Source organism: Dipodomys spectabilis, unplaced genomic scaffold (assembly GCF_019054845.1).
Source record: "Dipodomys spectabilis isolate Male_0828 unplaced genomic scaffold, ASM1905484v1 ptg000495l, whole genome shotgun sequence".
Lineage (NCBI taxonomy): Eukaryota > Metazoa > Chordata > Mammalia > Rodentia > Heteromyidae > Dipodomys > Dipodomys spectabilis.
Window position 1 is genome coordinate 320,260 of NW_024871172.1, and position 10,526 is coordinate 330,785.

The 10,526-nt window shown below is 70.4% G+C and overlaps 3 protein-coding genes across 3 annotated transcripts; 2 read left to right on the top strand and 1 right to left on the bottom strand.

Annotated features, from left to right (window-relative positions):
* Positions 1-1,795: 1,795 nt before the first annotated feature.
* Positions 1,796-4,504, bottom strand: Slc52a2 (solute carrier family 52 member 2). Its single transcript, XM_042669378.1, has 4 exons — positions 4,348-4,504; positions 2,544-3,372; positions 2,322-2,445; positions 1,796-2,236 (listed from the first exon to the last, which is right to left on the bottom strand). Exons 1-4 carry the CDS (start codon positions 4,475-4,477, stop codon positions 2,024-2,026), a joined length of 1,296 nt encoding a protein of 431 aa, XP_042525312.1. The 5' UTR covers positions 4,478-4,504; the 3' UTR covers positions 1,796-2,023.
* A 292-nt stretch (positions 4,505-4,796) lies between these two features.
* On the top strand, positions 4,797-8,274 carry Fbxl6 (F-box and leucine rich repeat protein 6). The gene is made up of 9 exons (XM_042669377.1): positions 4,797-5,191; positions 6,037-6,192; positions 6,320-6,383; positions 6,609-6,740; positions 6,815-6,922; positions 7,001-7,114; positions 7,203-7,434; positions 7,517-7,757; positions 8,038-8,274. The coding sequence occupies exons 1-9, from the start codon at positions 4,797-4,799 to the stop codon at positions 8,186-8,188; spliced, it is 1,593 nt and encodes a 530-aa protein (XP_042525311.1). The 3' UTR covers positions 8,189-8,274.
* Positions 8,275-8,624: 350 nt separating this feature from the next.
* On the top strand, positions 8,625-10,301 carry Tmem249 (transmembrane protein 249). Its single transcript, XM_042669379.1, has 5 exons — positions 8,625-8,741; positions 8,814-9,131; positions 9,486-9,681; positions 9,793-9,878; positions 10,084-10,301. The coding sequence occupies exons 2-5, from the start codon at positions 9,027-9,029 to the stop codon at positions 10,264-10,266; spliced, it is 570 nt and encodes a 189-aa protein (XP_042525313.1). The 5' UTR covers positions 8,625-8,741; positions 8,814-9,026; the 3' UTR covers positions 10,267-10,301.
* Positions 10,302-10,526: the final 225 nt, after the last annotated feature.

The following is a 10,526-nucleotide window of genomic DNA, read 5'->3' on the forward strand; positions in this document are numbered from 1 at the left end:
CACAGGCCTGTGCGGGCATCCCGGGGTGTCACAGGCCTGTGCGGGCATCCTGGGGTGTCATAGGGCCTGTGTGTGTGTGCGGCGAACGCCTTCTCGGCCAGCGAGGAAGAACGACCACCACACCAGGAGTCTTCTCAGATCACACTTTATTGGAGAGCCTTTTAGTTGAAGGGAGAGCTTGAGCGCAAGAGAGCGAGCAAGGAAATACAGCCACTTATATAGGGTTTGGAACACGGGTCGCTTCAGGATTGGCTGTCCGCCTTTTGCCGTCACCAGGTGCCACGGGATTGGCTCAGGATTTACAATGATGGCGCATGCGCAAAGCTAGGGACCCGCAGTCCCGCCAAGCACTGCCTAATGTGGAGTTGTTTACCTCTAAGCTGAAAGGAGTTGGGCGCCATCTTGTAATGGCGATGTCCCGGCTCCCTGCATGTGTGGGCATCCCGGGGTGTCACAGGGCTGTGTGGTATCCCGGGGCGTCACAGGGCCTGTGCGGGCATCCCGGGTGTCACAGGCCTGTGCGGGCATCCCGGGGTGTCACAGGGCCTGTGCGGGCATCCCGGGGTGTCACAGGGCCTGTGCGGGCATCCCGGGGTGTCACAGGGCCTGTGCGGGCATCCCGGGTGTCACAGGCCTGTGCGGGCATCCCGGGGTGTCACAGGGCTGTGTGTGCGGGCATCCCGGGGTGTCACAGGGCTGTGTGTGTGGGCATCCCGGGGTGTCACAGGGCTGTGCGGGCATCCCGGGTGTCACAGGCCTGTGCGGGCATCCCGGGGTGTCACAGGCCTGTGCGGGCATCCCGGGGTGTCACAGGCCTGTGCGGGCATCCCGGGGTGTCACAGGGCTGTGCGGGCATCCCGGGGTGTCACAGGGCTGTGTGGTATCCCGGGGTGTCACAGGGCCTGTGTGTGCATCCCGGGGTGTCATAGGGCCTGTGTGTGCATCCCGGGGTGTCACAGGGCCTGTGTGTGCGGGCATCCCGGGGTGTCATAGGGCCTGTGTGGTATCCCGGGGTGTCACAGGGCTGTGTGGTATCCCGGGGTGTCACAGGCCTGTGCGGGCATCCCGGGGTGTCACAGGCCTGTGCGGGCATCCCGGGGTGTCACAGGCCTGTGCGGGCATCCCGGGGTGTCACAGGCCTGTGCGGGCATCCCGGGGTGTCACAGGGCTGTGCGGGCATCCCAGGGTGTCACAGGCCTGTGCGGGCATCCCGGGGTGTCACAGGGCTGTGTGGTATCCCGGGGTGTCACAGGCCTGTGCGGGCATCCCAGGGTGTCACAGAGCTGTGTGGGTATCCCGGAGTGTCACAGGGCTGTGTGGGTATCCCGGAGTGTCACAGGGCTGTGTGGTATCCCGGGGTGTCACAGGGCCTGTGTGGTATCCCGGGGTGTCACAGAGCTGTGTGGGTATCCCGGGGTGTCACAGGGCCTGTGTGTGGGCATCCCGGGGTGTCACAGGGCTGTGCGGGCATCCCGGGGTGTCACAGGGCTGTGCGGGCATCCCGGGGTGTCACAGGGCTGTGCGGGCATCCCGGGGTGTCACAGGGCCTGTGCGGGCATCCCGGGGTGTCACAGGGCCTGTGCGGGCATCCCGGGGTGTCACAGGGCCTGTGCGGGCATCCCGGGGTGTCACAGGGCCTGTGCGGGCATCCCGGGGTGTCACAGGGCCTGTGTGGTATCCCGGGGTGTCACAGGCCTATGCGGGCAGCCCGGGGTGGCTGGATGTCTGCCCAGGACCCTGGGGTGAGGCAGGCCAGCCTGACCAGGAAGAAGTGCCCAGAGGATTAACCACCAGCTGAATAAAGGCGCTTTATTGTGCAAATCCCATGAAAATGGCTGGGCCAAGCCCCAGCCACAAACTGTCCCTGGCTCCAGGCCTGTTCTTTGGTCCTCACCCGGGCTTGCGGGCATGCGGTGCCAGGTCTGGAGGCGGTGCGAGGAAGTTCCTGGGCCTTGGTGCCCGAGGCCATGTGGAGGCTCCAAGTGGAGGCGGCTGGGCAGAGGGAGCTCATGCCCACCCAGGCTCAGAGGCCACACAGGTCCACACAGTCTTCTCTGCTTCGGAATACATGGTAGATGCTGGCGGGAGGAAACATGGCAACAGCGCCGACCAGGGAGCCTACTTGGATGGCCACCCCAGCCGCTAGCAGGGCAGCCCGGCCTCCGCCGTGCAGCATGGAGCTGGCCGCCACCTTGACGTACGAGAACACGCCGGCACACAGCACCCAGGAGAGCACCTGCAGGGAGCATCCAACAGCAGGGGAGCGTGGAGTGCCTTGCTCAGGGCGAGGCCCGCCCTCCTCGGGTCCCCAGCATACTTACCACAAGGACCACACCTGCAGAGCTGCCCACTAGGGGAGGGCAGGGGCTCAGGACTGCCAGTGTCATCAGGTAGGCCCCAAAGAGCACACCCAGCAGAGCAAGACCACACAGCCCTGCCAGGGACCTGCCAGGAATGGGCAAAGCCTCAGGTCTGGCTCAATGGGGCCCAGGGCCCCGCACCCCAATCTCCTCCCACCAAGGGGGTCTGAGACCCAAGTGCACCTGCAGAGGACGGCCATGGCCAGGAAGCAGGCGAGAGGGTTGGCAGAGCTGCCCAGCACCACCGCCAGATGGTAGGCCAGGCGCCCATAGGGCAAGCAGGAAAAGCTCTGCACGGCAGGCAGCACGCCGTTAGTCAGGCCGTTGGTGGTGGCCAGCAGGCCCAGGAGGCAGGCGCTTTGGACGGCGAACAGCTGGTGGGCCTTAGGAGCTGGCCTGGGGGGCTCCTGCAATGGTGAGGCCTCCTCCTCTGCTCCAGGGGCCCCCACCGGGCCTGGGGCCCCTGGGGGTAGGGACGGCGGTGAGGGCAACAGCCGCAGAAGACCGTGGAAGGCGGTGGCCGAGGTCACCAGCAGGGCAGTCAGTGCCCAGAAGAAGGTGCTGGCAGAAAACCGCTCGGGGAAGTTGATGGGAGGCCCAGGGGTGCCGTTAATGGGTACAGGGGGGCATTCCAGGCGGCCCACACCTTGGGCCAGGGCCAGCACACAGGGCAGCAGGGCACTGAGACCCTGACCAAGGAAGAAAGACCGTAAGAAGGGAGGCGGCAGGTGGCTCAGGAAGGGCAGGAAAGTGACATTAGAGGCACAGCAGGCCGTGGCCAGCACAAAGGCCAGGGTCAAGAAGGCCACGGAGTGGGGCTGTCCTGCCACGGGGGCCACTCGGTGCCAGAGGGGGGCCAGCAGCGCCGCGCCCGCTATGCTCAGCCCCTGCACCACCTGGATGGGGCCCTGCTCGCCGCGGCCCGGGGCCAGCCGCCTCCACAGGGTCACCACCAGCAGACCCAGGTTCCCCAGCGCCACCAGCACGGAGAGGTACGAAGGGAGACTCCACCCTGCAGGAGGAGGATGCCGGTCAGGGCTGAGAGGCAGGGTGCGGGGCTCGGGGATCAGGACGCAGGGATCGGGGCTCGGGGCTCCGGGCGCGGGGCTCGGGGCTCCGGGCGCGGGGATCGGGGCTCGGGACGCGGGGCTCCGGGCGCGGGGCGCGGGGCTCCGGGCGCGGGGCTCGGGACGCGGGGATGGGGGCTCGGGGCTTGGGGCTCGGGGCTCGGAGCTTGGGGCTCGGGGCTCGGGACGCGGGGCTCGGGGCTCCGGGCGCGGGGATCGGGGCTCGGGGCTTGGGGATCGGGGCTCTGGGCGCGGGGCTCGGGGCTTGGGGATCGGTACTCGGGACGCGGGGCTCGGGGCTCCGGGCGCGGGGATCGGAGCTCGGGGCTTGGGGATCGGGGCTCGGGACTTGGGGATCGGGGCTCGGGGCTTGGGGCTCGGGGCTCCGGGCGCGGGGCTCGGGGCTTGGGGCTTGGGGATCGGGGCTCTGGGCGCGGGGCTCGGGGCTTGGGGCTCCGGGCGCGGGGATCGGGGCTCCGGGCGCGGGGCTCGGGGTTGGGGCTTGGGGCGCGGGGATCCGGGCGCGGGGCTCGGGGCTTGGGGCGCGGGGCTCCGGGCGCGGGGCTCGGGGCGCGGGGCTTGGGGCGCGGGGCTCCGGGCGCGGGGCGCGGGGCTTGGGGATCGGGGCTCCGGGCGCGGGGATCGGGGCTCTGGGCGCGGGGCTTGGGGCGCGGGGCTCCGGGCGCGGGGCTCGGGGCTTGGGGCGCGGGGATCGGGGCTCCGGGCTCCGGGCGCGGGGCTCAGGGCTTGGGGTGCGGGGATCGGGGCTCCGGGCGCGGGGCGCGGGGCTCAGGGCTTGGGGTGCGGGGATCGGGGCTCCGGGCGCGGGGCGCGGGGCTCCGGGCGCGGGGATCGGGGCTCCGGGCGCGGGGATCGGGGCTCGGGGCGCGGCCGCCTCCCCGGCCCCCCGGCCCACTCACCCTCGGGGAGGTCTCTCACCACCACCGGCAGCTCCACCCAAATCCCGTTCACCGCGGCCCACGAGCCCATGCCGAAGAGGGCCACCAGCAGGTGGGTCAGCCCCGGCCGCGCCCGCGGGGGCGCCGCCATCCCGCCGGAGGACCCGCGCCCGGCCCGGACGCTCGCGGCGCCCGCCGGGCCGCCCTTCCGCTCCGCGGGAGCCGCCGGCCCGGAACCGCGCGCGGCCTCAGCCCGGGCCGAACGCAGCCTCCCGCCGCGGCGCGCCCGGAGCCCCGGCTGCCGTCCGCCCGGGGCGAGCGGGCGGCAGGAGCCCGCCCCGGAAGTCGTGTCGAGGGGCGGGCGAGCAGCGGCAGGCCCGCCCTCCCTTCCGCCTTCCGCCTTCCGCCTTCCGCCTTCCGCCTTCCGCCTTCCGCCTTCCGCCTTCCGCCTTCCGCCTTCCGCCGCAGCCATGGCTCAGGCCGCGGCCCGGCGGGCCCGGCGGCCGGCGCGCGCGTCGCTGCCGGCCGGGACGCGGGCCCGCTCGGCCGAGGACTGGTGGTGGGACCGGCTGGCGCCCAGCGGCTCCGGCTGCCACCTGATGCAGGCGGACAGCATGCTGCTCGTCCTGCCGGGCCTCGGGCCCACGCGGGCGCCCCGGCCCCGGCCCCGGCCCCGGCAGACCGCGGCGCCCCGGCCCCGGCCCCGGCCCCGGCCCCGGCCCCGGCCCCGGCCCGAGCCCGCGTCCCCGCCCGCGCCCGAGCAGGGCCCGGACCCGGGCTGGGGGGACCGCGCCCCCCTGGAAGTGCTGGTGCACATCTTCGGGCTGCTGGTGGCCGCCGAGGGGCCCGCGCCGGTCCTCGGCCGGTGCGTCGGCCCGGGAGGGCGGGAGGGCGCTGGGCAGGCCCCGGGAGGGCGGGAGGGCGCTGGGCAGGCCCCGGGAGGGCGGGAGGGCGCTGGGCAGGCCCCGGGAGGGCGGGAGGGCGCTGGGCAGGGCCCGGGAGGGCGGGAGGGCGCTGGGCAGGCCCCGGGAGGGCGGGAGGGCGCTGGGCAGGCCCCGGGAGGGCGGGAGGGCGCTGGGCAGGGCAGGGCCCGGGAGGGCGGGAGGGCGCTGGGCAGGCCCCGGGAGGGCGGGAGGGCGCTGGGCAGGGCAGGGCCCGGGAGGGCGGGAGGGCGCTGGGCAGGGCAGGCCCCGGGAGGGCGGGAGGGCGCTGGGCAGGCCCCGGGAGGGCGGGAGGGCGCTGGGCAGGGCAGGGCCCGGGAGGGCGGGAGGGCGCTGGGCAGGGCAGGGCCCGGGAGGGCGGGAGGGCGCTGGGCAGGGCAGGGCCCGGGAGGGCGGGAGGGCGGGAGGGCGGGAGGGCGCTGGGCAGGCCCCGGGAGGGCGGGAGGGCGCTGGGCAGGCCCCGGGAGGGCGGGAGGGCGCTGGGCAGGGCCCGGGAGGGCGGGAGGGCGCTGGGCAGGGCCCGGGAGGGCGGGAGGGCGCTGGGCAGGGCAGGGCCCGGGAGGGCGGGAGGGCGCTGGGCAGGCCCCGGGAGGGCGGGAGGGCGCTGGGCAGGGCCCGGGAGGGCGGGAGGGCGCTGGGCAGGCCCAGGGAGGGCGGGAGGGCGCTGGGCAGGGCAGGGCCCGGGAGGGCGGGAGGGCGCTGGGCAGGCCCCGGCCCCGGCGCGGGCTCCGGGCTCCCGGGCTCCGGTGACGCCCCGCGCCTCCCGCAGGGCCGCGCGCGTGTGCCGCCTCTGGCGCCGCGCCGCCTCCCAGCCCGCGCTCTGGCACACCGCCACCCTGTCGCCCCCGCTGGCCGGCCGCGCCAAGAGCGGCGCCAAAGCGGAGAAGAAGCTCCTGGCCTCCCTGGAGTGGCTGGTGCCCAGTCGGTGAGGCCCCGGTGCCTCGCGGGACGGGCGGGCGGGGGGCGGGCGCGCGGTGGGGACGGGCGGGGACGGGCGGGGACGGGCGGAGGGCCCGCACCGGCCGGGGCAGCCAGGCCTTGCTGTCGTCCAGGTTCTCGCTGCTCCAGCAGCTGACGCTCATACACTGGAAGTCTCAGGTGCAGCCCGTGTTGAAGGTGAGCACACCAGCTCTGCACCTGGGGTTACCCAGTGCGTCCGCGGAGGGGCCTCAGACCAGCTCCCCTGGAAAGCCCGCCCGCCCGGCCGGCTCTCCTTTTCCACCCTAGCCTCCTGGCAGGGGTTGCCAGAGGTAGCGCAGAGGGGGGTGACACAGAGCTCCAGCGTTTCTCCCGTGAACGCTCACATGCTTCCTCACCTCCGTGGCTTCTGTCTCCTCACAGCTGGTGAGTGCGTGCTGCCCCCGGCTCACCTTCCTGAAGCTTTCGGACTGCCACGGTGTGACCACGGACACGCTGCTCACGCTGGCCAAGTCCTGCCGGCAGCTCCACAGCCTGGACCTCCAGCATTCCATGGTGAGCCCCGGACCCCACGAGATCCCGAGCAAGCCCGGGCGAAGGTGACCGGCACCCCTGTGCTAAGCCCCTAGGTGGACTCCACAGCTGTGGTGAGCTTTTTGGAGGCAGTGGGACCCCGAATGCGCAAGCTGTGGCTGACCTACAGCTCCCAGACAACAGCTATTGTGGGTGCACTGCTGGTAAGGAGACGCGGGCATGAGCACAGCTCGCCGCTGAGCTGAAGGCAGCAGCTGGTGACCTGGTGCGTACTTCTGCAGGGCAGCTGCTGTCCCCAACTCCAAGTCCTGGAGGTGAGCACCGGCATCCACCGCAACAGTACTCCGCTGCAGCTGCCGGTGGAGGCTCTGCAGAAAGCCTGTCCCCAGCTGCAGGTGCGCTGCGCTGCGCCGCCCTCCTACCTGGCTGTCTGTCTCTGTGGCGCACACGCGCACCTTACCTATAGTCTTACTTTGCCCCCAGGTGCTTCGGCTGCTAAACCTGATGTGGATGCCCAAGCCTTCGGGGCGCAGGCCGGCTCTGGGTCCAGGCTTCCCCTGCCTAGAGGAGCTCTGCCTTGCTGGTTCTACCTGTGCCTTTGTGAGCAATGAGGTCCTGGGCCGGCTGCTCCACGGCTCTCCCAGTCTGCGCCTCCTTGATCTTCGAGGCTGTGACCGGATCACGCCCGAGGGCCTGCGTGACCTCCCGTGTCAGGGTCAGCGCTCCTGGGAGGGGCTGAGCGGCCAGGCTGCGGGTCTTTGCCTGCCTTTGGCTCACACCTCCTCCTCTCGTGGCAGAGCTGGAGCAGCTGCACCTGGGCCTGTACGGCATGTCAGACCGGCTGACTGTGGCCAAGGAGGGCAGCCCTCTGTTGACCCAGAAATGGTATCACAGTCTCCGAGAACTGGACTTGAGTGGCCAGGGGTTCGGTGAGAGGGACCTGGAGCAGGCGCTGGCTGCTTTCTCAGGCGCCCCTGCGCTCCCGGCCCTGAGCCGCCTCAACCTCAGGGGGACCCGCGTCACCCCCGGCATGGTCAGGTCAGTCCCCCCGTTCCTCGGGCTCAGCACTGCTCACGCCCTGCTCCAGGCTCACGCTGGATAGGCTGCCTAGCTCACACCTCCAGGGTCAGAGAGAAGAGCGGGGACCCACCCTGCCCGTGCTTGGGTTGGCCTTGGGGGTGCATGGGTACTGGCTTGGGGCCCATGTAGCCTGTAGCTGGCAGGCTCAGTGGAGGGCAGGCAGACAGCTCCCCTGAGACCCCAGCGTCCTGGGTCTTCTGGGCACCATTCACCTCCCTGCGGTCTGCCTTCCCCACAGCTCTGTGATCAGCAGCTGCCCTGGCCTGTTGTATCTCAACCTGGAGTCCTGCCGGTGCCTCCCGAGGGGCCTGAAGCGTGTCTACCGGGGCCTGGACGAAGTCCAGTGGTGTCTGGAACAGCTGCTCGCCAGCCCCCTCTCCGCTAGCTAGCTTGGCCCAGGCTTCTGATAGGCCTCTCTGTGTCCTTCCCTGTTTTCTATATTTGAGCGTTTCGTTACAATAAAATGTTTCTAGGACTTGTGTGTGGTCCTGTGGGGGGGGCTGGGGCGGTGCCTGGCCCACACTGGCGCCCGCACTTCTATTCCTGCTCCCTGCGTTGAGTCTGGGGCTCTGGGTCTGTCCCCAGCTGTTGGAGAGTGTGGAGGGGGCAGAGACGGAGAGCTAGGAGCCCTTGCCAGTCTCCTGGCTCGGTGCAGGGCGCTGGCTGCAGTGCTCTCCAGCATGGGCTCCGTGTCCAGCTGCCTTCGCTTCAGTGAGCACTGTCAGCCGAGCTGTGCGGGGGGTAGTCGGTGGGGGGGATTGGCTGGGAAGTGACCCCCGTCATGGAGGCATGGTCAACAGAAAAGCCTTCTAGAACCTGCACAGACCTTCTAGAACCCACTCACACTGCCCACCTGTTCCGCTGCCTCCGTGTCCTCCCCGGTCTCTGTCTGAACGAGCTCCTCCTCTCTGGCCTGCAGCCCTGGACACTTTACTCTCCCAGGTACAAGGGCAACTTAGCACAGTGGGCCATGGGCAGCAGGGAGCCACCAGGCTGACCGCCTCGTCTGACTAGGTTCCCAAAGGCAAGGTCAGCGGCCTGCCCACAGCCTTTGGTGGCAAGCGCTTCCAGCTCTGGGCTCTGGGATTCTTCTGCACAGAGCGGCACCTGGCCAAACGGCTCAAGAGCAACAGCTTCTACCCCTTCACACAGCAGCAGCCTGGAGGTGCAGGGCCCCCGTGGGCGTGGGGTGGGAGGGAGGCCATTCCTGGTTCTCATGCCCCGGTGATGCCTTCAGTCTTTGTGCTCGAGTACTACCTGGACACAGTCTGGAAGGGGGCGCTGCTCTTCCTCATCTGCTTCGCGCTGGTCTCCACCAACTTCTTGAAGCAGGTGTGCCCTTGTCCCTGCCCCCCTTGCCTGAGCGGGCCTGGTGCCCCACGGCCCCCACAGCCCCTGTGCCCACGGCCCCCACGGCCCCTGTGCCCACAGCCCCTGTGCCCACGGCCCCCACGGCCCCTGTGCCCACGGCCCCCACGGCCCCTGTGCCCACGGCCCCCACGACCCCTGTGCCCACGGCCCCCACGACCCCTGTGCCCACGGCCCCTGTGCCCACGGCCCCTGTGCCCACGGCCCCTGTGCCCACAGCTCCTGTGCCCACGGCCCCTGTGCCCACAGCCCCTGTGCCCACGGCCCCTGTGCCCACGGCCCCTGTGCCCACAGCTCCCACAGCCCCTGTGCCCACAGGTGCAGATGCAGCAGACCTGGGGCTTCTCGGCCTACGGCATGGGTGTGGGCCTGTGGCTCCTGGTCTCGTCTCTGCCTCGGCGCCGGCTGGTGCTGAACCACACCCGAGGCATGTACCACTTCTCCATCCAGGGCCGCACCGTGTGTCAGGGGCCCATGCACCTGGTCTACATGCGCCTGGCGCTCAGCTCTGACGGTGAAGCCAGCGATGGGGAGAGGGCGGGATGGCGGCGTGGGGGTGGGAGGTGATCTGGCCATCCCACTGGCCTGGGCCATGGCTCTGGCTGAGTTTCTCACCCTTGGGCAGCTTATGGAAGGTGCTTCTTCCAGCTGGTCCTGGGCGGCCACAAGCTGGAGCCCCTGGTACTGGTGCAGATGTCGGAGCGCTACGAGGTGAGTCCCACTGGGTATGTTGCCGCCGCTTTGAGCAGAGTGCTTGCAGACTACTGCTTGGGGTCTGTGGCAGGGCATTCACACACAGAGGGCCACTGCAGCACCGTACCCTGCTGGTAGGAAGAACCATGCAGGGTAGGAAGGGACACTAAAAGGGTGTGCTAGCTGGGGCCTCAGGAAATCCTGCTGCCATCTTCTCTCACAGCAAATGGAATACCTGGGCCGTCGCATGGCCCAGAAGCTCAACATTAACTACTTTGACTACCTGGCCACGTCCTACCGGCATGTCGTCCGGCACTGGCCACTGGGGGCCAGCTTTAGCCCAGGCATCGTGCAGCGCAAGACCCGCATGTATGAAAAGCCAAGCGCCGCAGAACTGGAGGTGTGACCCCCGAGTCTGAGCCCACCTCTCCCCCTCCCTCCACCCAGGCCTTCCCCCCCCCCCCCCCCCATCCCGCCTGTGAGCTCTTCCACCCCCAGCTGGGGGCTGCCTGCAGGCAAATCCCACCCACCAGCTCCCTTCACTAAAGTTGCTTCTGGCTTTTAGCCAAGTCTTGGTTTTTGTTTGGGAAGGGGCCTTTCCAGGCATCATCAGACCCTGAACCATGTCCTCCAGGGCCCCCAGGGCCCCTAAGTGGGAGCCTGGGT

What these genes read in the sequence shown, in the direction of transcription:
- Slc52a2 (XM_042669378.1), bottom strand. Translation starts at nt 4,477, where the DNA reads ATGGCGGCGCCCCCGCGGGCGCGGCCGGGGCTGACCCACCTGCTGGTG. An exon ending in GGTGAGAGACCTCCCCGAGG is followed by an intron (nt 3,373 to 4,347) that starts GTGAGTGGGCCG and finishes CTCCTCCTGCAG; the next exon opens with GGTGGAGTCTCCCTTCGTAC. An exon ending in GCCATGGCCGTCCTCTGCAG is followed by an intron (nt 2,446 to 2,543) that starts GTGCACTTGGGT and finishes CATTCCTGGCAG; the next exon opens with GTCCCTGGCAGGGCTGTGTG.
- Fbxl6 (XM_042669377.1), top strand. Translation starts at nt 4,797, where the DNA reads ATGGCTCAGGCCGCGGCCCGGCGGGCCCGGCGGCCGGCGCGCGCGTCG. An exon ending in CCCGCGCCGGTCCTCGGCCG is followed by an intron (nt 5,192 to 6,036) that starts GTGCGTCGGCCC and finishes CGCCTCCCGCAG; the next exon opens with GGCCGCGCGCGTGTGCCGCC. An exon ending in AAGCCTGTCCCCAGCTGCAG is followed by an intron (nt 7,115 to 7,202) that starts GTGCGCTGCGCT and finishes CTTTGCCCCCAG; the next exon opens with GTGCTTCGGCTGCTAAACCT.
- Tmem249 (XM_042669379.1), top strand. Translation starts at nt 9,027, where the DNA reads ATGCCTTCAGTCTTTGTGCTCGAGTACTACCTGGACACAGTCTGGAAG. An exon ending in CCACCAACTTCTTGAAGCAG is followed by an intron (nt 9,132 to 9,485) that starts GTGTGCCCTTGT and finishes CTGTGCCCACAG; the next exon opens with GTGCAGATGCAGCAGACCTG. An exon ending in AGATGTCGGAGCGCTACGAG is followed by an intron (nt 9,879 to 10,083) that starts GTGAGTCCCACT and finishes CTTCTCTCACAG; the next exon opens with CAAATGGAATACCTGGGCCG.